The following is a 26252-nucleotide window of genomic DNA, read 5'->3' on the forward strand; positions in this document are numbered from 1 at the left end:
AAATATCTGTAACTAATAGATAAAAAAACCGGACAAATATTTGTCGCTAGTTAAAATATATATATATATATATATATATATATATATATATATATATATATATATATATATATATATATAACGAGATTAATATTTGTCACTAATACAAAAAAACATGGGAAAATATTTCTCACTGATAAATAAATAAAATAACATGGACACATATTTCTTGTTGATAGTATTACATTGTATATATATATATATATATATATATATATATATATATATATATATATATATAACGAGATTAATATTTGTCACTAATACAAAAAAACATGGGAAAATATTTCTCACTGATAAATAAATAAAATAACATGGACACATATTTCTTGTTGATAGTATTACATTGTCACTGTTAAATATAAAAAATACAGGATAAATATTTGTCATTAATATATAAAAAAAATAGGAGATAAATATTTGTCTTTGATAAATATATAAATAATAAAATAACACGGTACAAATATTTGAGCCAAAATAATTAAATCATGATGATCATGACAATTTCACTCACAATTAGGTGAAAAACATGTCTTTTCCTACTTGTATTGTTTAATCGATGAAATATGTTATTCATTCCATTTCACTAACATTTAAGAAAGAAATATGTGCGATTACAAACGTTGGATTGGTTTAAGTGGTGAAGACTTGAATTCCTTATGCATGTGGATTGGTTTAAGTGGTAAAGGCTTGAGTTCCTTATGTATGAAAAAGATCCGGTCGAAAGAGGAGAACACACTTTGTGTGCCCTATATGTTCCTCAACGGAGATTAGTCACTAAAATGCGGCGGTGGAAATTTTGTCCCAACATTACATTAAAAATAAAAAAAAATAAAAAATAACACCGACAAGTGAATTTGGGAAAAAATTTGTAGACCAAGTGCATTTGCCTATTTAAAGTTGAAATAGAACCACCGACAAAATCAAAATTACACTTTTGGGCAATTTCCTTCAAATTTCGTGTAACAAGACAAAACAAAAGCATTTCTGACAGAGTGAAGCCAAAGAAAACTCATGTGCGAATCTAGTCAAGTAAATAAATACTCAAACCCCTTTAAATTACTACATAAATTATTACTCTATAGTTTCTCATTTATTACTTCCACGTATGGTATGATCGAGTCTATAACTCATACGTACACTTGTTGGTAAGTCGAATAGGCTTACTCATTTTCTTCGGATCCATAATCAATGCACACTCAATTTTCTTGTTGAATCTTGGCTTCACCAATGCCCCTAATACATAAGCTTTTGACCTCACCATAATATTCAATGTCAATGGTACCGGTTCAACCGGTGAACCATTGATAGTGTTCAATCTTGCTCCCCCTCCATATAGTGGAATATGACTTCCTTTTACCATCACTTTAATAGATCTTTGACTTTTTCTTGATTGATAAAACTTAGGCATCTGCACAAATATAATGACCATATAATATAATACATGATTAATTAATTTGATAAATTGCATGTGTATAGTAGAGTTACACTTACATTTCCAGTTGCTAGTGTAAGTTGGTAATAATTGAGATCTAATGGAGTTGATGCAACATGGACCCCAAAAAATGTTGCAGTGTTTCTAAATGTCATTTTCACAGTGGAATTCATGGACACCATGCTAGTGGCAACTCCTGACAAATCCGCACCCGCTTGAATAATAAATCTATCAAATGTTATACTCTGCCAAACATACATACACAAAACAAAAGAAAAATTAAATAAAAAGGATGAATATCAACTAATAATTGAAAAATCAACATTATATGGAAAACCATGGTATTAAATGCATTACTATCTTAAAAGCCCACTTCAAATACAGATTTATCTTTTAATTATAGTCACAATGTGGTTCTATATTGACATCAAAAAATTAGATGTCACATCCAAATAACAAGTGTGACAACTTTTATTTGAATGCATATTTGGAATTGACAGTAATGAAGCACGGACATCGGACACAATACTAACACATCAACACCAATAAAATTTTAAGAAAATAACATAATTCAATGTACTCAGAAGTGTCATTATCTGACATAGACACCCCGGGACAAAGAGATTGATGGTGTATTTGACAAAATCAGAGTTATTACTACTATTTTCAGAAACTCTACACATTATAACAAAATTACCATGTCATTTTGTGAATCTAAAGATGCACTAAAACCTACACTGAAATTAGAAATGATGGAGAAATACCTTGAGAAAAATGGCAGGTTTTTGAGGGCGACTTGCAGCCCAAAGAATGAGAGAGAAAACAGTGAAGAGAACAAAGAAACAAACAACAAAAGCAGGAAAATAGCATCTCCTAGGGAATCCACGATCTGCATCATCATCATCATCAAGAAGCCCTTCTTCTTCAATGGCATTAAACTGATCCTTCCAAGGACGCCAATTACCTTTCCTGTTATGGGAAGCTTGACTGCTCTTACGTGAGGCAGAGTATCTCGTGGAGGAAGATTCACGTGAATGTGGGCCCAACGATGAGTTGGAATGAGAATGAGGAGGAGATCCCAACGGGCTTTGAAGTGGGCTTGAGTTAAAGGAGTTTGTTGTTTTCTCACCGTCGTTGGAAGAGTCACGTGATGGGCTTTGTACGTAGTAAACTGCACGAAGCCCATCACGTGATCTTGTCGGTGAGGATTGTGTTAGGCTGCTTACCTCGGAGTCTGTCTTGGCTAACATTGTAATGTTGTTGTTGTTGTTTTCTGGTTTCATTGTTGATGTGAAGTTTGAGGTTGGAAAAAGAGAGAAAGAGAAGAGTTATTGTTAGTGTAATTGGTGTATCAATATCATGTTTGATGAGTGAGTGGATGCAGAAGAATCTGCATAGCGTAAGTGTTGGGGCATGCAAGGACAGCTAGTGGTGAATATATTAATTTTCCATTTTTTTAGCTTTGTTTACTGTTTACTAAGCTTTAGATCGTGGTGAGTAATTAATACTACCAAAGGAACTTGGACTTTGTCAGATACACCAATTTTATTACTAAGTTTTTTTTTTAAGGGATATTTACTGATAATGATAATTTGATTACTAAGTTTTAGAATTGTCATTATTACCCTAACCATCCGTCTCAAATTATAAATCGATTCGACAATTTCATATAAATTTAAAAAGTAATTGATTTTATATTAAAATGGAAAACTATGTTATTTTACAAAATTATCCTTCATTAACGGTATATGAAATATAAATCAATGAATTGAAAAAAAAAAAATATAATAGAGAATATAATATAAAAAATAACGGCAGTGTTTCATTAGTATTGTAAAACGACTTATAATTTACTACAGATTTTTTCCCTAATCGATCTACAATTTTGGATAGAGAAAATAAAAAAAAAAATTGGCAAAGAGAAAATATTTTTGTATGTTCATTGATTTCGTATTAATTTTGTTTGATATTTGTTACTATAATAAGTTTACACTTAGTTTAATGAATATATATAGAAAGAAATTTATTAGTGGTACTTGTCGGCAACAAACAAATTTATGCATTTCTAATCAATAAATTGACTTGCATTCATAGATGGCAACCCGTGAAAATAACTCCTTGAATCAAGAATTTTACATCGGTCTAAGTGCAAGTCTTTTGTCATCAAGTTTGAGCAGTGAAATGTGTCAAAAAAAGAAAAGTTTGAGCAGTGAACAACTCGAATCTGTTAAGTTTTTTCACTCAGACGAACTCGGAGAATTTTATTTATAATGATTAAAGAGATGATGCTCTAGGAAGAGAGTGAACATTTACCAGTCGTGCACAAATCTAATATGGATCCACATGCATTTACTAAAAGTCAATATTCTGTATAATTTAACTTAAACTTAGCATTAAGTACATCATTAACTACTTGCTTGCAATTCATCTAAAAAATAACATGTGAGATTGAGGCTGAAGGAAGCTATCCACTGATTGCTTGGATGAGACTCCAAGCCTCTCCTTCAACTGGTTTGAAGTTCCATTTTTTTTTTCCAATCCTTGTAATGGCTGTCAGCACTTCTCCAGCAAAATTTTGTGGCAGAAACCGATACCAACACATCCCACATCATTAAAAGTTAATGCTTCATGATTGCATTTCACATATTCATCTGTTGGAGCAGTCCACTGTGCCATACACTGCTGGTGGTGCTGCGAAACTCCATGACAGTCTTGACCATGAGCAGTTCTCCACTCAGCCGGAAGTTGTGGATCGCGAGCCAACACACGATTAGTTGTGTCCCTTGTTTCCTCCCCTAGAGCTAGATTCCCTTTCTTCCCAATGTTCCACTCTATAACAGAAAAGTAATGCAACTGGTCCGTTGTTAAAACACCCTAGATATGACTAAGAATGTCTTCAAAACCATTAGCTTCTAGCATAATAAGCTCCATAATATGCCGTAATTTTGATTTCCTGCAACAAGCAAATGCTTACAAACACAAACAAGAAAAATGTGCCGAGTGGATTTCGAGTCGTTTTTTGCACATAATACAAGTGTATGAACAATCTATAACCTTCGGTTCTCAACTTATTAATTCATGATGACTTATATATCACCATTTGAGAAGCAATTCTTAAATGCACTTTAACTTCTATAACCTTCGGTTCTCAACTTATTAATTCATGATGACTTATATATCACCATTTGAGAAGCAATTCTTAAATGCACTTTAACTTCTCGAAGGTTGTTTTGCGTATTTTGATTTGATAGAAATAATCTTTAAATGAGCTCTAAGTTTTTGAAAGAGTTACATTTTTTTTTCAGTTGTAAGCAGAGAATTCCTTAGCAAATAATATGTATATATATCAATGCATACTATGTTAATTATAGCATTTTACATAGGCTACACCATCGAAAACCATGATCTGTATCGCAGAAAACATGGTGAACCCAAACGTTCCAGAGATGATATATCCATGAGCATTTTGCATGGTACTTGGCGTTTAAAATAATTTTCTTTTCACGCTAGAAATTTTAAAGATACTATACATGATTCATAAGTTGCCAGAGCCCAGAAGTACTTATATTCAGTACAAAAATGCTTGCATCAATAACTAGAAGAAAACTGTAACATTGACACAGTCAATCTCAAGTGATGTTTATTATATAATCAAATATTTATTACATAGCAATGCGATCAATGGAAAAGATGGATTATTTGCACCATAGGCCTTGAAAGAATATTGGTTCCTCCAAATTAAATATACAGTCAAAACATACCGAATAATACATCTATACTGTATGAAAAGAAATTTCTATCCAAATCCTTTTTGCCCTGTACACTGGGTTCTCAAGGCATGCAATTTTATTTGTCTTGTTATTACTGCAGCTCCCCAACTGGTGCCTCATTGAGCCACAAGAAATGAATGAAGTCATATAATTTTGCACTCACACTAACCTGCATATACAGAAAATATTCAACATCATTCAACATGAAAACAAATGTACTTCAACATGAAAACAAATGTACTATTTGAAGCAAGTTATAACTTCCTAACCTTGTATGGAGTTGGGTTAAGTTTCCTCATGTGGTCAGGCCGCATTTGCTCAAGTTGATTGATGCATCGCTCTCTAATTTCCTTCAGAGGTGGTAAAGGTTCCAGCTTTTTATCTTCAAAAAAAAAAAGTGAGTTACTAACGAAATGTACAAACTGACAGACATAATCTGCATCTCCTGAATATATGAATTACCAATAAATTCTGGTAAGCTGCTTTAAATACTGTAGCATTTCAAAGTGCAACTTTGATCATTCGGTGAATAATAGCATTTAACCATTTCATGTAGGAATTCATGAAGTGATAAATTTAGAGACTGTAGTCTTTACAGATGAGACTATTTTTTTTTCCTTCTTTATGGGCGTGAGAAGATTCGAAAGCTACAGCAAAATTATAATAGTTGTTTAATGATGAATCATGGGATGTCCTTATAAATGATGCAGCACTTTCCTCTACCCTAAGCAAAGCTCGGTTGTTACTATCAATAAGCTACTATTAGTCTCCATGATTGCCACTACTTTTATAGTTAGTTCTCACCTAAATTCCCAGGCCAGTAACACCTTAGAAGCTCCTCAACACGCTGTGGTACCACATACGCTCTCTTGGATTCTTGAAAGGGATGGCGGCATAGGATTCTTTCTCCTACCTGTATATGAATAAAATAGGATCAGGTAAATTTTATGCCTACATTCATAAACTACTGTTGAACTCATTTGATAACAAGATTATGCTAGCCAATAGGCTGGAAAACTTAAATAGAATGTGCAAGATGAGAAAATGAAGCAAGGCAATATTGGGTTTATATTATCAAACAGAATATGGAATAGCAATTGAACATGGTCTAACTTTTCAAAACGGTAATATTGGAGTTCTGTCAATAGCTGCATACATTACTGGGCCACATTAGTTTTTCTTCATTAAGCCCGCCTCAAAGAAACTCATACAAATGTTGAAGGTAGCTCATCAAATCATCATTATGCCAAACGATAATTGCTTCAGTCCAATGCTAAGTCCAAGCAAAAAAAGGAATACATGCTTTAACCAAAGCGTTACTGTTTTTCCTAAAATTTCCCTCACCAGGCATGCTGATGAAAACAAGCACTGACACTTGCCAACCCCATCCGCAGGAGGGGGTACAAAGAGAAAACATTGGAAAAAAGAAAAAGAAAAAGATAGTGCAAAACAATACCTTTGGAGGGGGTTCATCTTCTCCAGTCATTATGTCTACCAGGGGATAACCTTCTTTCCCATACAACCTATAGGATCGCTTCTTACATGGAATAGAGACCTAAATACAGGAAAAGATAATCATTAAAGTCCAGTCCAAACAGATTATTAAATTAAACTATCAAGTCCAATTTAGAATGTTCAAACCTTTGACACATCTTCAGAAAGTTTGATACGAGGCTGATTATTGATGTCAACCAGCTTGAAAACAACACCTAAGGCAGCTTGAGCATAACATGTGACCAGGTATGTACCAATTCCGAAGGCATCAACCTCATGACCCTGCAGAGAAAATTCAATCCAATCAAAAGGAAATGGCAAGAAATTATAATTTATACCTCCACACACACACACATAACAAGAGAAAAATACGACATTGCAGCATTCAATTTATTATAATAATGATGTGGTGAGATATTTTTCAGCAAAAATCACTGAAATGGGATTATTTAAAATAACCTGATTTAATATATATTCTATTAGTAACTTAGAACATTATTATTGGAAACTAAGGCTGTGCTGTGACTACATGTGACTACACCCAGTAAAATTATGTTAATATTTCCATGTTTAGCACCAAAACTCATTTGATATAACCAAGACTCCTCAAGTGTAATGATTGTTGTCATTGCAATCATGGTAAGAAACCATGTTACACGTACATGGAAAATAACTTGCTCACTATCATTGAGAACAATAACGATATATGTATGTCACAAAACTGCAGTTATACACATTAAAGATATGACAGATTTCAGCTGTACGCAAACCTGTGCACTAAAATAAGCATTTAGTTAGTTTTGTATTCCTTTTATACACTAGTATCTTGACGTGCATGTAAAGTTTGTCAATTTAGTAAAATTTAAAATCTCTAATAACTACCCGCTTCTATATAAACTTAGTTTATTTAGATGAAGAAAATATTTTGATAACAATCCTAGCAGTTCTAGTAATTTACATTTTAAGATCCAACAAATTTACAAAGCAGGAAAGAGATCGTCTAATACCAAATCAAGGTTTTGAGATTATATATATATGTATATATATATATGTCTATATATATGTATATATATGTCTATATATATATGTATATATATATATGTATATATATATGTGTGTGTGTGTGTGTGTGTGTATATATATATATATATATATATATATATATTTATGGAGTTTATTTATAAATGCAAATGAATATGCAAGAAATCAACAATTAAAATTTATACCAAGTATAAAAACCAACAAAAACATGTGCAATAACTTCTCTATAGGAATTTTTATGACGTGCTGAAATCACAAGTGCACGCATACACATAAGTAAAGTATCATCATAGAGATTGCTCAGTTGTTATGCCGAAATAATGCAAATCACTAGACAAATGTACAAGTTTCAGTTCGCAATGAATTACCTGTTTGTTTAAAGCATCTAATGTTTCCTCATTGAGATCATTACTAGCAGTGATTATCAACTTCCCAAATCCAGGCACCCCGAATTCGTTCTCAATGGAGCGAAAGAACTTCCTGGCTTCACAAGACAAATATGCAAGGTCACCAGAATCCAATCTAATGCCACCTGCTTTGTATCTGCACAGGACATCATATCTATGGTTAGCTAAGAAAAAATGACATGATTCTTTGAAAAGGGTGAATGGACAATGCTTCATTCCGAGGATTTCTAACTTATCAGCTATAACATGCTAGTAAATTAACAACAGGCTCCAGCAATCACTAAGTTGAAAATAACAAACATCATAAAAAACACGTGATCTAACATGGATAAATACTTTTCAATATAGAAAATGTGCAACAAATGCTGGCAGACTACACAAAGAAAACTAATAAAATGCAAAAATAGACTAAAAATGGTGCAACTTGATGCTGTAAAGCTCTTGCTATGACAAGGTCCACAGAAAAGCCGGCCCTTTATGATAGGCAACCTTATTTTTCTTTGGAGTCTTAGCTGATAGTTGAGGAAGCAATTGACAACATCAATTATATCCTTACAAATACCAAACAACTAGCACCTAATGAGTTCAGATAACAACATCAAGTAGATCCTAATCAATATCATAATTGGGGTTTGCTATTGAATCCAGATTCCAGACCATTAGCAGTTTCTAACTTCCTATCACATTAATCCCTTGTACCAGATCTATGTCAATATTACAACAGCTTGTCACTTTTCACCCATTTGTAAAAAGAGAAAAGAACCCAACACTTCGTATCCCAGTTATCAACTGGAAAATGAACACAACAAAAATCCATGGTCATGTAAAGCATCTAATCAACTGATAATAATAACAGGAACTTTCTGACATACCCTAAATCACCAAGAGCTAATGCAACTGCACAGAAGTTGGGGATTCCACTTCTCATTACCTGTCAACAAATGCAAAATGCAATCATCTAATGAAATAGCAAAACCAAAGTAGGGGAAGGAATGAATCAATGAACCCAAAAAAAGGGTAGAAACTTCGGCACTCGTCATCAAACAAATTATCCACAAACTGGACAGATGGCATAATAAATGGAAATAGCAGTTTTTGCAATTGGATAATTAATATTTTCAGCATCAGGATGTAAGATATAACAATTGGCAGGCAGGCAGAATTCAGAGAGTACCTATCGATACCTAAACACACATATTTAAGTGCACAACCATTCACTCATCTTCCCAGATACGTCGTTCCCCTATCTTTTGTATACGCCACAATAATGTATCCCATCCATTCTTAGTTTCTAATACTTATCAATTATATTGTTAGTGGTTGAAATTGAGATCACACTTGCGGAAAGGGGGACAGAAGTATAACATCTTTCTAAGAAAACGAAAACATGCTCACAAAAGTCATATAGGAGACATAATTAAGATTTACCCACAAGCATTTTCCATTTCTAGTTAAAATGATTTTAAGATTATGCATGAATGATGGCTATTTAAGAAATGGAAAGCTGGTAAAGAAAGTACTTACATCATATGTGTCTACAAGGGCAAGAAAGTTGTCAGGAAATGCGAATGCATAAGATATGAATGCTGCCAACTCACTTTGATTGGTCTCACCAAAAACACCATTTAACAACTGCAAAGTGGGCACACTGATTAGAATTTCCACTGATAAATCCATCATTGATGAGTCCACAAAAGGTCATGCATCCATCTCCAATGATATTCAATAATAATTGTGTGATGTTAGTGTGTGACTCCCCTAAAACCTAAAATGCTTGTTAGAGACCCAAAATAGTTTCGGATTTTATAGGGTAAAAAAAGGGCATGCCTAAAGCTCCCGCATAGTGGACCACAGAAGTCCGGGAGGTGGTCCCACCATTTTGGTGTATTGCACACAGCCTTACCATGGTTTTTTACACAAGAGGCTGTTTCCAGGACTTGAACCTGTGACCTTTTACCGTTGCGCCAAGGCTCCCCCTTTTATAGAGTAAAATCCAAGGAATATTTTTTTAGGGAACAAAACCGAAGTTCAATCATTTTACAAGGATTAAAATAGTAATTCAATATTTTGGAAGGATGGAAACCAAAGAAATTTTGTTTACAAGAATTAAAACCAAAATTTGCTTATTTATAAAAGGTCCAAAAACATAGTTAATACCAAAAAGATCTAAGATATTCTCTCGGGTGTGAAGTACTCCTCCGACTCAATTCAAATACACTCTAAACAGGAGAAAGAATATATATATATAATATATCATTAAAAGACTATTTACAAAATGAACCTAAAGAGCATTTTATACCCACAAATATATTGAAATTCTAGATAAACTGATAGAACCCCGAAATTCAATATAAGGAAATTGTATTATTGAATGTAAGTGGATGAGCTTAAGGGCTCTACAATGGTGATAAAACAGAAAAAGAAATGACAAACCAGAGTTCAGAGAACTCCTACCAGAGCTAAGCTCCTAGACCAGAGAGAAACTCTCCTAACAAATACTTAACAATAATTCTCAAGGCCTGATTCACTCCCCCCTTTCCTCTCTTTTATAATCCCATTAACATGACAATCAATGTCACCTTATTAAATAATTCTGAATGGATGATTTAATTCCCCTTTCATCTCCCCATTCACATGACAATTAGTGCCACCTTATTGACTAACTTTAACTCTCCACCCCTGAACCCACTTCAACCTTTCAGGTTCCTATCAATGCCACCCTCTTATAATAACCTTGTCCTCAAGGTTGGAAGTTGTTTCCATTACTCTTCTTAATGCGAGGAGGTCTTTTAATTTAGTTGAGACAAATAGGAAGTGGTTTGCTCTGCACACTAAAGTTGGACAGCAGCTGCACCCAGATCTTTCCCCTATCATATACAAAGTTAAGCAACCTGTAGAAAGTGGTAAAAATTCTGCAGCAACATCCATGATCAGCCACTACAAAAGGAGTATTGAATTTCCTTGGTTGCCGTGGTTTGATCAGAACTGATGAATACAATGACATCATTTTCACATTGACTACATCAAACAATCCCTCAAGATAAAAATAATTGAAACCTCGGTTACAACTTAACAACTCCATAGCGTGTATCTTTACTGAATGATTTTGATATGCCAATATAGAAACATTTTGCACCATATTATGAATATCAAGAGCTAAACTTGTACTTTTCACCAATCCTTGGTCACATGTCTTCATATACACTGGTAGTAATGTGGTAATCCAATCATATGTTATCAATTTTCCATTTCCATTGCCAACATCACCACTTGGTACATGCCAAGGGATTTCAAACCCACCACTGGTCACTACGATGGTACTGGCCAAGTGACTACTCATAACAGGGCTTCCATGATGTCCAACTTTTATACCAAATTCTTCATTATCAAGAATTTGGAGTGGTTCTGAAATTAATGCAGCTACATTGTCCCCAATTTCAAAACCTCTTCTAAGGACTTTGAATGCATGAGCATTCAAGCAAAAACTATGCACGTGTACCTTCTTCCATGTCTCCCATTGGACTAGCTCCTTTATCTCTATTTCAGCCCATATTCTAAAATCATCTTCCAACAAATTAATAGTTTGGGCCTGACCCACTAGGTTAAGGAAGATACTCGACTCATAAATTGACCCTTTTACCCCTTTGGATTTCTTTCTCATCCACACCAGATCTTTAAATTTCTTCACACAAAGAGAGTCTTTGACGGCAATCACTATTGACGGCATCCCGGCCGCTGTTGGTGGCGGTTCAACATCTGGTGGTTTTGGTGGTGGTGTGATTGTAACAGAAAGACGCATCACTTGCCTCTTTCGCAATCTTTCCTCCTCCTTCAGCAGAGTCGGATTTCGTGATGCCTTCTTCATCCCCAAAGTTACAACTGAACCTCCTTCGTCTTGTTTTGTTGTATTCTTCGTTAATACTTCTGCTCCTGGCTGTAAAACGTGGTTCATGACTTTTATCTTCTCTGGCATCGATGTTGCGATGTACGAACCAGACACGGCCATTCCTTCGGTTCTTGCCACAACAGTACAGAGAGTTTGAACATCAAACCCAATTCCATCGTGATCTGTTTCATTCTTCTTTATCACCATCTGAGACCCAGAAACCGAATCTTCAATGGAAAAGAGTGAGCGAACACCTTCTCGCAATTTAGCAAACTCTGTAAACACAGATTTGCTAAATTTCTCAAATGCTTGATTCCAAACATTTTCCAGCGCCTCCAATTCCCACAGATCGAGACGTTTGGACATTTTCAGATCGTCACTAGCTCCTCTCGATAATCCGGTAGGTCGGACCATTGATAGAACCCCGAAATTCAATATAAGGAAATTGTATTATTGAATGTAAGTGGATGAGCTTAAGGGCTCTACAATGGTGATAAAACAGAAAAAGAAATGACAAACCAGAGTTCAGAGAACTCCTACCAGAGCTAAGCTCCTAGACCAGAGAGAAACTCTCCTAACAAATACTTAACAATAATTCTCAATGCCTGATTCACTCCCCCCTTTCCTCTCTTTTATAATCCCATTAACATGACAATCAATGTCACCTTATTAAATAATTCTGAATGGATGATTTAATTCCCCTTTCATCTCCCCATTCACATGACAATTAGTGCCACCTTATTGACTAACTTTAACTCTCCACCCCTGAACCCACTTCAACCTTTCAGGTTCCTATCATAAACCTTGATTAGAACATATTCTTAAAAAAACTTCACGTTTTCTTAAATTAAAAATCATTTCCTATGTAAAAAAACATTAAAAGATAAAAGTGTCCTAATATCCACATAGTAAAGCAAGATTAAAGTAACTTGTTAAGACTCTTAAAAGTAAGAAAAGATAACACAATCTCAAATAACAAAATAAAATAATTATCCTAAATTAATATTCTAATGTACATCAATGGGCTCTTGCATAAGGATGGCACCTGACACAAACACCATAAAAAGAAAAAAACAGGAGGCAGTTAAGAGCCATAAAAAAAAGTGACAATAAGACTGTGTTTGAATATCTAATGCTTGGTGGAATTTAATGGAAAAAGTTTCCCATATGATTGTTTGGATATGTAGGTGATGGAATAGATAAAATTTGTTCTATCCGATTCTGCCCTTTTTTTTGTTTGAAAACTCGGTATCCGGCCCACGGACTTGACTAATTTGGGGTCCAATCCCACCGTTCACTTGTGGGGCCCCGTTTAATGCTAGAGCAAAGCCCTATATGGACTAGCCCACCGAAATTGGCACCGGTGGGAAACGAACCTGAGACCTATAGAGGAGCACACTCCAAGGTCTCAAGCCGACACTAGCAGGCCAACCCCAGTGGCTTCTGATTCTGCCAAATTTGAAAGGCAAGAAGCCCAAATTGGAAGGAAAGAAAGGGAAGAGTATTGGATGAATAAGATGGAACATGTTCTATTATATTCCACTTCATTTTATCATATTTCAAACAACTCAAACAAGGAAAACTTTATAAATTCATTCCATATCACTTCATCCTATCAATTTCCATCAACTCAAACATGGCTTAAAGATGTAAATGCTTATATATCCTAGCACCTGAATTTTGCTCAGCCATGTTTGAACCAGACTAACAAAATCTTCACATGTACTTGAACCATCTTTTCTACGAAGTGACCTGTCGGTAATCTCATCAAGGCTCTGCAAATCATAAGATAGACAAAGTAAAGGATACATATAACAGAGGAAACATAACAAAAAGTACCTCAAGTCATAAAAAGTACAATAATATTAACAACGAAATTCTCTTCATAAAAATTGACCAAACATGTAATGAATTTCAGTGAATAGGGTACACACCATATATGAGCTAACGAAAGCATGGGAATGTGTACCACGAAGCGGGATTCCAAATAACTTCCCCGCTGCAACATTGCTATTGGCAGACATGAAAAAGGCAAGTTAAGAAAGATCGAAACTACACAAAAGCAATGTGAGAATTTAAAATTCATAAATCAAAATTCAATGCAATCAGTCCCTCCCTCCGAAAAATAAGAATAATGTCGTTATAATTTGGTAATTATTGTTTACTTCTAATCCTTTCCCACATTCAATTACCCTCCTACTTCACATTTCTTTCTCAAAATCAATTTTGATTTATTCTTGCAAACGGACAGCACTATTTATTAGACAAAAAATGGGACTATGTAAGAGATGCCACTTGAACTGATTTAGGGTGTATTTGTTTTATCTTTTTTTAAGATAAAAATCTACTTCAAAAACAAGCAGGTTAACATATTTGAAGGTTTTAAAAACAAGTGATTTTTACGGGTAGTAAACAAACAGGAATAGCTTCAGATTTTTTAAAAAGCTCAACAAAAAAATCTCTAGATTTTTTTAACACAATCTTTTTTTTTTTTAAAGTTGAAACAAATGCACCCTTAGCTCTACTGTCTGTACTGCAAACTTTTCATCGGTGATCACGGATTTACCGCAATTACTCGAACCAAAGCCAAGAAGTCTAGCGTGTGGGAGTCATTTTTACCAGATTCAGTTACAATGTACATGCTAACAGGAGTTACACTGGAGTCGTGAAAAGTAGAATTACATGCCATTTCATCAATGTAACAATACTTTCAGCGTCAAACTATGTCCTGCATCTAGATCAACAGTAAATAAGTTAGTTTAGTTGCTAATACCTTGTTGCGTCAAATCCACCAATATAACAATACTTTGACGCTGAAACTCCACCATCAGGCCCCTACATTCAACATGAGAGTTTCTTTTGATGAATATTAAAGGTCGGTACCTAATTTACCCATAAAAAAATATTTTAAAAGACTGTAACCTGAGCCCTTCGTAGTCCAAACTCAAGTAAAGTTTTGGATTTTCCAGCAACTTTGCGATGCCTTGCAGCATTTGTAGAAACTAATGATGCAAAATTAATTAGATTCACAAAGGGAGTCTCCAGCAATTGAACAGCCTGAACAATATCACAGTTGTATTAATGAATGAAGTAGGTAATCTTTGAAACAAATCAACATTAAAAGAGGGTATTAATGGCGGAAAGTACTCACAGCAACCGGACCTTCAACTCTAAGCAAGGGTATCTTAGGAAAAACAACTGTCCCCTCGGGAATAGCATACACCTCAACATCAGAGCAGTCAAGTCCTCTAAGATAGTCAAAGAATGCATCCTAAATTTAATTGATCATTATTGATAAGTAAAAATATTTTGAAAGGAGAATCTTCAAATAATGTCAGCAGCATGATTCTTTCCACATAATCACAGCAAAGCAAGTTATCAACCACACTATCTCATGTCTCCACTTGGTACAAAGTTATTTAAAAGGAAATAGGCAACAAAAATGTATAAAGAAGACAATTCCCTTTGAACAAAGTTTCTTGACTCTTTATATCCGTCGCTTAAATTTTTAAAGTTTTCAGGGACGCCTAGTTGAACATGCTAACACAGTATAATAAATTTTGTTTTTTTGAAGAAGTATAAAAATAAATATAAAGCAACTTCTACATCTGAGGTTGTTTACAACTTAACAAGCATATCTTTGTCTCAAGAACAGGAAACAAACTGCAGTTTTAATAAGGACGTGTATCTTGGCAAGGTTTCCCGACAGTAAACATTTGTAATCCATGTAAGTGTTGTCAGTCACAGATTGCGGAAAATAACAGTTTGTTGAAATTCTGCTGCGCAATGGTGCTACAGCGCCCCTGTAGCCATTATTCGACAACATTTTGAACCAAATACCTTATCATGGAGCAATAGAGGTTTGTTCAAATTCCACTACGCTATAGCGTTGTAGCACCGCTATTAAAAAAAACTGATCCATGTATCGCTAGTTTCTATCCCCCATCTCATTTACAGTTATCTAATTTCAGCTTTCTTTATTGTCACACACGGTCTGTTTGTTTAAGATTATAAGAAAATGGTTTTTGATGTTTAGTTATTGTTTGTGTCAAAGCTTTTCTCAAAAGTCATTGTTAAAAAAATGATTTTTATACTTGAAATAGTTATGGATGCACGTATCTCATTCAAAAAGTGAGCAAGGGTAAAATATCTACATCCAAAATCATTGAGTATCAAAATCACTTTGTTTATAATCCATAATAGGCACCCCAATAATTTCCTATTATTGAAAATTTGTCAGTGTCACACCTGAATTCATAATACTAAAAAACTCCAATCCTTCCCCCAAATTTCAATCAGCATAAATAATCATGACCATAACTAAACAATGATGCAATAGCAAGGGCGACGAGGAACACAATTTAGTTTACCTCACAGGAAGGAGACAAACTTTGCCTAACAAAATCAATCTCATCCTCGGTGAGTTTGAAATTAGCTATGAACCTTATGCATTCTTCCAATCCAGAAAACACAGTATACTCTCCACCAAAAGGATTCTTCCGAAAATACAAATCAAATCTGAAAAGCAAATTACAAATTCACAACTCAATCTTCTCACAATCACAAACATATCAACATGTAGAGCCATGATTGAACCACAACAAATCGTATCAACACTAGCCCTAAAATCCTTTTAAAAAAAAAAAATCCATATCCAGTCCAAGGACCGACTAATATCGGCACCAATCCCACCGTCCAGTAGTGGGGCCATTAAAAGTCGGTTTGGCAAGGCACTTTTTTGAGCTTAAGCTTATATCTCATGTCTTATAAGCTCCTTTGACTAGAAAAGACCCGTTAGGTAACCGTCACTTTCTCACAAGCTTATAGCTTATTTTTTTACTAGTGTATAGCGTTTTTTACAAGTTAATTCAAGAAGCATATAGCTTAAAACTTATCATCTTTTATCTCAATTTTACCCCTATAATCTTAATTGAAAAAAATTAAGTATAATTAAATATATATATTTTTTAATGTCATTTCATATTTTTATGCTAGTTCAACCACTAATTTTACCGAACACTACAAATTCAATCAGCTAGCTTATTATAAGTTATAAGCTAACTTATCAACTATCCATTATAAGTTCATCCGTTATTAATGAGCCTAAAGTCACAGCGAGCTTTATATGGATTAGCCCACATAAATTGGCATCCGAGAGAATTCAAACTTGAGACCGTAAAAGGAGTACACTCCAAGGTCTGAAGCTTACACAGTCAAGGGCAACAGACGTGGGTCCCTAAAATCCTAAATGAAACAAAACCAGCGAAAAACACAAAAAAAAAAAAAAATCACTCAATTCAGCAAAAATCAAAACCATAAAAACTCTAAAACTAAACATCAAACAACAAAGAAAACCACAAAAAATATAAATTCAATTTCAAAATTCGGTAAAAATGAAGAAAGGAATACTAACACAGCACGTTCTTGATGCTTATTAGCTTTCCAATAAGCATAAGCCATGGTGAATTGATAGAGATCATTGAGAAGAGGTGTGACCATAGGATTCGTAGGTCCATGAATGGAACCATTCGAAGTTCGTTCGTTGTTGTTGTTGTTCATCGCTGCTTCCATCGTGTGTGTTTTGGTGTTTTTGTGTTGGTGATAGTTTCAAGTTGTTGTTGGCGCTTTTATTTATAAGGATTGAGTCACAAGCGTGAGCGTGACGCTTAATAATCAGGGCTGGACAAAGATACCATAAGGTATTTTCCAAGAAAAATAACACAAGACTATAAGACCAAGACTATGACTTAGTTGCTTATTCTTTCAACTATGAATTCATCAAATACTATTTTTTTTCTTAAATCCAGTTTATGATTTTCATGTATTATAGTTCGGTTGGTAGGGATATTGAAACATGCTAAGGGTCAAAGTTTGAGTCTAAAATTTTTGATCTAGTCATATTAAGGGTGAGGTTTAGTATGGGAAAGGAGAATTGTTTCCCATCATGGGAAAGTTTTTTTTTACCATTGGATCAAATATAGACCATGATATTATCATAGACACTCACCACAATATTTTTTCACTCTCTTCCATGTCTCTCTCACCACTTGCAGCAACCTTACTTAACCCATTTAACAACATTCAATCCATGGCAAAGATACCCATTAAACTCAATCAACAACAACTTCATATATGATCATTTCAGAAAAAGGAAAAAAACATAACAAAATCTAGTATTCAGATTCATAGGCAAGCAAAATGGAAACATGAAAAATAAAAATAAAAAACAATCAAAAAAATAAAAGATGAAATTGTGTATGAACTACCCTTTTATTCCCACGGTGCTAAATGAATCAAAATCAACTTGTGTAATAGTAACCTCAAACCCAACAACACCCACGCCTCTTCATCTTTAACCTCCTCTCCCCTCATGAATGCAAAGTTTGTTCTTCTTTTCTTGCCATTACCACTGCTATGTTACATTGTTATGTACCATTTTCCATTCTAATTGATTCTTATTTCGATTCTGATATTGTTGAAGGAATTGGAGATCATACACAAGCGTAACAGCACCATGGGAATAAAGGGGTAGTTCATACACAATTTCATCTTTTATTGTTTTTCAGAATACCCATCTCATTGTGTTTATTTTAAGAAATTCATGAAACTGAGTCATATTGGAGAATGAATGAAAGAAACACATGGTGGTTTTTCTTTTATATTTGAGAATGAATGAAAGATTTTTTGAAAGCACGTATATGTTATCAATGCCATGGTTGTTGTTACAAAAACTATGCTTTTCAATATTAATGATGAATTTTACTTTTTCCATGTCTTATTATTTAAAATTGGTTTTCATTTTGGAACCTATTATAAACCTATAATGGAAAGGGATTTTTATGCACAGGAAAGGAAAGGGATTGAGAGACCAATTTCATGTCAAACAGCGAAATTCGAAATGAAAACCAGTGGGGAAGGATCCGTGAGGTTGGAGGGGTTGTTTAATGAGGTGGGTTGTTGACTTGAGTTTGGTGGTGGTGAAATGAGAGAGATGATAGTGAGGTTGAAGACAAAGTTGGAAAAGATATAGTGTATGCATACTATATAATAAGATCAGTGATCCTCTTTAATCTGACGGCCAAAAAATACTTTCCCATGGTGGGAAACAATTCTCCTTTCCCATGCTAAATGCCACCCATATTAAGATGTAAAATTCTAACGATGAGGCTACTTAAACAAAAAAATCAGTTTCAATATCTATTTTGGTAAAATTGCAATTGACCAATTCATGATTTTTTTTTTGTGGTGGCCGAGATTTGAACCCCGAACCTTGCATATATAATGCATTGTCCTTACCAATTGACATAAACTCACGAGGACACCGATTCATGATTTTGGTTATACAATTTGGTGACGAGGCAATGAATTGTCTATTTTGAATCACTTGTCCCTGAACAATTAGATCATTCGTTTCAATGCGATGTTGTCTAATATATTGTCACGTCATCAAATCAAATAAGATGGTTTAAATCATGGATTGATCAAAATTTGTGAAGTGGAGACAAAAATTATGCAATTAAAAATAAGGGAACCAAGATTGTAATTTAATAGGGAATCAAAACTATTCTTTTTAATATAAATAGTCATAGTTCTCTTGTAAAAAAATAATATTAATAATCATAGTCAGATCCAGCTTTGTGGTTGTGGGTTGGTGATGCTTGTTGTTTATGGACTGTTTTCTAGTACTAGGTAGGCAAAATGGGAGTTGGATTGTTGAACTTGATTGAAGGAAGGGTGTTAAAAAATTGGGTTTCGAGATTTTCCAGCATAATCAGATTATTAGTTAATGATTAATGTTTGTCCTCTGTCTCTAGCCGCCGGCAACGAGCTTTGATTTTCTTGTACTTTGTTGAGTAGTGATTTTTTCTTTTAAAATAGGCGAAATAATAAATAATTATTGAAATTCACATAAATGGAAGGGTTCGTGTTTGAATGTCAGACACAATGTTTGACTTAACAATTTTTATATTTTCCCTTAAAAAAACAATTTTTATATTTTTTTCGATTGAGTTAGAATTTGTTGAATAAAGTGATTTTTTTTTGTCAAGTTGTCTAGTGTTTGGAGGTCACACATTTTAAACGTGGATAAGTGAGAAGTTGATATTTGGGGTTCGAACTATGGCTCATGCATATATTATGCATTGTCCATAAGGACGGACCTGAACTAGGTCTGGTGTGGCAAGCGCCACACCAGCCTTGGCCCATTTTTTTTATAGCTAAATGTTATATTATATAAATCAATCTTTGTAAATAAATCACTTGTGTATGATGTAGTTTAGTGGTAAAGACACATGTCATTTAGGTAATGAACTTTGGTTCGCTGCAAGTGTTGAACTAGAGTTACTGACGTAAAATCCAATAGTATGTATCACTATACCCACAAAATTTTATGAATAATTATTTTGATAAATGATATATACACAAAAGAAATTGCCCCCTCGAAAAATTACTCTGGGCTCCGCCATTGCTGGAGACAAAGTTAGTAGTAGTGAGAGTAACACATTTATTGACTTTGAAATATTGAAAACAGAACATTCCCGACCTGCAAAAAATTGTGCCTCACTGATATTTTTTAAGGCCAGGTTCGCCCCTGATTGTCCCTAACCACCTAAGCTAAACTCATGGAGAGAAAGTGGTTTTCTTTTTACCTAATAATATATATTTATTTTATTTTATATCTTTGATGAAGAAGGAAATAGCAAGAACCAAATATTTTAGATGGATGGGAGGGGAATCAAGAACAATACAAGAAAAACAATCAAGGTGTTCCAATCTAGTTAAGACATCAATGCAATTATTGATTCACGATAAATGTGGTTAACAATGACATGTTAGTCGTTTTTTTGATAACATGTCAGTTGTTATGAATTAGGGAAATATTTTATGATAGGATGGTGTGAAGAGGGATCGTGGGAGTGAAACTTTTCTTAATGATGGTGGATGGTATGAGCAAATTTGTTTCCACTAGGAGATATATGATTGGCTTAATTAATGATTTGGTCCCTTAAGTTATTTGTTGGTTACATTTTGGTCCCATAAGTAATTAACGTTACAATTTGGTCCCTTAAGTTACTTTTTGGTTTCGTTTTGGTCCCTTAACTATTAAAAGTTTCGTTTTGGTCCCTTAACTTATTTTTTGGTTTCGTTTTGGTCCCTTAACTCTTCCTCCGTCAACCACTTTGGTCCTTTACATTAGGATGAATGTATTAGAGTTAAGGGACCAAAACGAAACCAAAAAATAAGTTAAGGGACCAAAACGAAACCAAAAAATAAGTTAAGGGACCAAATCGAAACAAAAAAATAAGTTAAGGGACCAAAACGAAACTTTTAATAGTTAAGGGACCAAAACGAAACCAAAAAGTAAGTTAAGGGACCAAATTGTAACGTTAATAACTTAAGAGACCAAAACGAAACCAAAAAATAAGTTAAGGTACCAAAAGAGTAATTAAGCCTATATGATTTGAAGACTTTTAGCGAGACTATAGGTCGGGTAGCACATATACCCTCAAATTAAGTGGATAAGGTTGTAGATGTTTTAATGTGCAACAAAATTCTTTAATAAAGTAGCCATGAGAGATTCTAATAAGGCTACCATAGAAGGAGGATAGATCATATGAGCTATGATATTCATCCTTCCAATGGATTTTTCCATATTTCCGAATTAGAAGGGAATAGGGTAATTAAAAGTATCACAAACAATGGTATTTAAGTGGCTGAGACGAACAAGGTGACTTAGACCAACTTCCAAAATTGTTTTATCATCGAAAATGAGAGAGTTAATATCTTTTTAAAGACACCAAATATTGGCCCTAAAGAACCTTGCCAATGAATGTCAGTAGGTGGTGAGATTCCAATAAAGCCAATAATTGAGACCAAAGCTAAAGAATCTGCTCTAGTGGTCCTCAATAATGAAAGCGTCCCAATAGTTATGCACATCTCCACAATTACAAAGGACATGCCCTACACTTTTAATACATTGTTATGATTCAAAATAGCATACGAGAAAATACATTTAAGATAATTAATTGGTTGAAATAAATTGACATGTTGTTAGTGATTTAAAAAAAAAAAGGGAAGTTAGGTTGTGCATAAATAATGGTATGAAGAAAATTGATGAAGTCTCCCTTCTCTCTCTTGTAGAGTAATGACCTTAAACATTTGTGTTTAATTAGGTTCTTCTATCTCTAGTATTTCTATTCACTTTACAAATTGATTCAACATTATTGATTGTAATTCCAAATGTCATTGAAAAATCTTATAGTATTCATCCATTTATATCTTCATTATTACATTTTCGGTTGCACATAAATCCCAAACCCTTGCATATATGTGTTACAATGCGGGCAAGTAACATCGACACACATATTTTTATGCATTCTCTCATCATTTGTGAACAATTTGTGCTTTAAATGAATCTCAATTACCTCGTGAGATTAAAATGTACGTTAGAATTTTTTTTTTTAAGGAATGCATGTTATAAGATGTCAACTCATTAAATGAATCTCAGTTCAGTCGAGAGATTAGTCTTTGCATTTATGCATATCTATATCTATTGAGAGAAAGATTAGTCTTTGCATTTATGCATATCTATATCTATTGAGAGAAGAGTCTCGAGAGAGTAAGAAGAGTTATTTTCACAATTGGATTCAAATGAATTTGTAAGATTAAAACGTACTTTTAAGTTTTCACCAAGACTTTACGCATCAATCATAATCCGTCCGACATTAGATTGTAATATTAATGTTACAATTTAATGTTAGGGCAAAATATTAATGTATATTGGCTATTATTTATAGCTCAACCGATGAAAAAAATATCAAAATTGTTAGGCCGGAGCCGTAATCAAGGTTTGAACCTCGACTCTTCCACTGATAAGTGTGGATTCTTTTGTAAACTGATAACTATCATTTCGTCTATCTACTTTAAGTGTTCTATAGCTTTAGCATTTTTTATTTAAATTAAGAAAAAAAATATTGACTAAAATATTTGTTAATGTCCTTTCATACTCATCAACTTATTCGACCACTAATTTTTTGAGCTGAACACATATTTATCAATCATGATTTTCAAGTATAACATTTTTCAATAGTTGGTTTTAATTGTAACTTTCTAGTATAAATTTGCAATAGCAATAAAGATAGAAGAGCAGTCAAAATCGGCAACTTGATTTGTCTCGCAAGCTCATATCACAATCTTTTTCGAAGTTCCATTTTTGAAACAATTTTCTTGCGGTTCAATAAACATCAATGATGAAACTGAGGAAAATTATTTCCATACTTTCTTTAAGACCTCCTTTATGTGTACACAATTCCATGAATACTATGCCATCAGTGACTCATCCTCAATCCACATAATATCCTAATTTATAACACAACACAAACAATATGGTTGAGAATGCATTTATCTTTTTAATTTATGGAGAATGTTAACCAGTGTCCCTAGGGCATTGGTTAAGGAGCTAAAAGAGGTAAGATTTTATTAAAAAGTTGTGTAATAATTAGTTAATCAAAAGTAACAGTTTATATTTCCAATACAATTTTTCTACTTTTGAATTCTTTAACCAGTGCCCCAGGCACTGGTTAACAAGACCTAAAAATTTATATACGAGATTTTTAGCAAAATAGTACTCCAACTGAGTGATATCTTAAGGGACTATAAAAACATGATTAGTTATGTAATCATGTTAGAACATTTCTTGGAGGCAGTTGAGATGTGTTTACATTACTAATTTTAGTGACGATAGCTATTATGACTCATTATTACTGTAGAGTGAAACTAGTTTCAATTTCTTGTATCTATTTCTCCACACTGTTTGTTTTTGTGTCCCAACTCCCAATAGTGTGTTCCAATAAGACAACTTTTTATTTTGGCTTAATTAATGATTTGGTCCTTCAAGTTATTTGTTGGTTACATTTTGGTCCCATAAGTTATTAACATTAGAATTTGGTCCCTTAAGTTACTTTTTGGTTTCGTTTTGGTCCCTTAACTATTTTTGGTTTCGTTTTGGTCCCTTAACTTATTTTTTGGTTTCGTTTTGGTCCCTTAACTCTTCCTCCGTCAACCACTTTGGTCCTTTACGTTAGAATGAATGTATTAGAGTTAAGGGACCAAAACGAAACCAAAAAATTAGTTAAGGGACCAAAACGAAACCAAAAAATAAGTTAAGAGACCAAAACGAAACAAAAAAATAAGTTAAGGGACCAAAACGAAACTTTTAATAGTTAAGGGACCAAAACGAAACCAAAAAGTAACTTAAGGGACCAAATTGTAACGTTAATAACTTATGGGACCAAAATGTAACCAACAAATAACTTAAGGGACCAAAAGAGTAATTAAGCCTTTTATTTTAATCTACCTAAACACTCCCACAAAGTTGCGATTTGCCATATTCTTAAACATGCTTTTTTTATCCGTGCAGTAGGAGACGGCGGAGGAAACAGACGGAAGCAATCAAGAATCGAGGAGCCTCGTGATTGGGCAGAGAACACAACGCCGTTCAAGGTGTGCTATGATCGTCGAGGGAGGCTCGGTGACACGATTGTGGAGTTGCCTTGGGCATGGGTGGAATTGGAAAATAGGATAATGAAACTGTGAGTTTTATATTTGCAGTTTGATCTTCACTTGCTCTTGCTTTCTTTTTCTTTTTCTTTTTGCTTTGCTATCTATTATTTTATTCTATCCATTGCTTGTGTATTTTTCACCGTATCTTTTTAGTAGTAAATTGTACTAGCTATCACCTCTTTCTTCTCTTTACTTGATATAGTTTTACTCTCAAACTATTAACTTTTTTACTATAAAAACAAAAATTTAATGTTTATTTAATTAAGAAATAAAATGTCTAGGTGATTTAGTGACTGTGTTTGGAATAAATTGGATATTAGATTTGGCATAAATTTATTATATCTACATTTTCCCGACATCCTTATTCTCAATAAATTTATCATACCAGAGGTGTTAGATTCATCAAACACTCACATCATTTTTCCTTTTTCTTTTTTTAAAAATAAAATAAAATTGGTATTCGGTCTAAAAACCCACTACTATGAGGGGTCAAATTCTACTGTCTACATGCGACGGCTCCATTTAAACAAGAACAAAGTTCTCTATAGACTAAACCTACCAAAATTGACAACAAAAGAATCAATATCAATAACATAATCCTTCATCTCATCTGTAGCACATATGAATTCCAAAGATTGCAAGTAAAGAACAAAAACCAAGATTAAGAAGATCTGAAAAATAGCGGAGTCAAACTGATTTGTAAAATACATGCTAACTAATACGTTCGAATTCCTAATAAAAGGAAATTATCAGCTCATAGTTACCTTCAAAATCTGTTAACTTTTTACTTTAAAAACAATAAATATGATGTTTAGATATTTTAGTCCTTGATGTAGTATATAAATTTTCTCTCCGATTTTCCGCTTAGTAGAAGAAAGAGAGATATCAGAAAATGAAAGCAAGGGACCAAAGAAAAGGTATTAATGATAAAGTGAAAAACCACCTTTCATCCATGATGGTTTATGCATCTGAAACCAAGGTTGTCAAAAATAAGATTTTGCTTCAGGTCAAAAGGGAAGATCAAAATTGTAAAATCCCAATCAAAATCGAAGGAATTTACTCAACTATTTTTGTAGAATCCATATAAGAAATTGTAAAATCGCAATCAAAATCGATTGATTTTACCAAAAGAAAAATAATGTTAGATATATATTATAAATTGTATATAATCATAAATGACTCAGTTTAAAGTCCACAAAATACGTATAGATAAATGACTAAAAAATGGACAAAATCCTTCAAAACCCTTTAAAATCCTGCGATTTTGTATGGATTTCACGATTTTGTACGATTTTACTAGATTTTTCCTATGTTGAAATTCTGCTATGGATTTGAGTCATTGAAGGTGAATAAAGTTGTGAAATCCTAGATTTTAAGATTTAAGTCGGGATTTTGACAACAATGTCTAAAACAACATATACTCGATTGTGTCTTTAGATATTTGAACATGTGTATATGTTCACGAATGTAAATCAGAATATAGTTACAATATGTTTGATTAAGAAATGCCCTATGAGGAATTCCAAGAACACTCTTAAATAAACTTAGAAGAAAATACACAATTCAAGATGAATCAATCCCCTTTATGCTTTCTAAGTGTCTCATTTTATAGGTCTCAA

The 26252-nt window shown here is 33.6% G+C and overlaps 2 protein-coding genes across 2 annotated transcripts; both read right to left on the reverse strand.

The window, feature by feature from the left end:
* Nucleotides 1–959: 959 nt before the first annotated feature.
* LOC146901056 (uncharacterized) lies at nucleotides 960–2952 on the reverse strand. Its single transcript, XM_085735538.1, has 3 exons — nucleotides 2239–2952; nucleotides 1534–1719; nucleotides 960–1450 (listed from the first exon to the last, which is right to left on the reverse strand). The coding sequence occupies exons 1-3, from the start codon at nucleotides 2755–2757 to the stop codon at nucleotides 1163–1165; spliced, it is 993 nt and encodes a 330-aa protein (XP_085591664.1). The 5' UTR covers nucleotides 2758–2952; the 3' UTR covers nucleotides 960–1162.
* A 2136-nt stretch (nucleotides 2953–5088) lies between these two features.
* Nucleotides 5089–17675, reverse strand: LOC146901057 (nicotinate phosphoribosyltransferase 2-like). Its single transcript, XM_085736573.1, has 15 exons — nucleotides 17486–17675; nucleotides 16443–16590; nucleotides 15224–15343; nucleotides 14995–15129; nucleotides 14846–14907; nucleotides 14007–14082; nucleotides 13746–13847; nucleotides 9711–9818; nucleotides 9059–9117; nucleotides 8148–8322; nucleotides 6886–7020; nucleotides 6701–6799; nucleotides 6049–6157; nucleotides 5514–5626; nucleotides 5089–5413 (listed from the first exon to the last, which is right to left on the reverse strand). Exons 1-15 carry the CDS (start codon nucleotides 17641–17643, stop codon nucleotides 5336–5338), a joined length of 1677 nt encoding a protein of 558 aa, XP_085592699.1. The 5' UTR covers nucleotides 17644–17675; the 3' UTR covers nucleotides 5089–5335.
* Between the last annotated feature and the right edge of the window lie 8577 nt (nucleotides 17676–26252).

This window comes from Medicago sativa, chromosome 8 (assembly GCF_051527215.1).
Source record: "Medicago sativa cultivar Bolivia chromosome 8, Bolivia_mono, whole genome shotgun sequence".
NCBI lineage: Eukaryota > Viridiplantae > Streptophyta > Magnoliopsida > Fabales > Fabaceae > Medicago > Medicago sativa.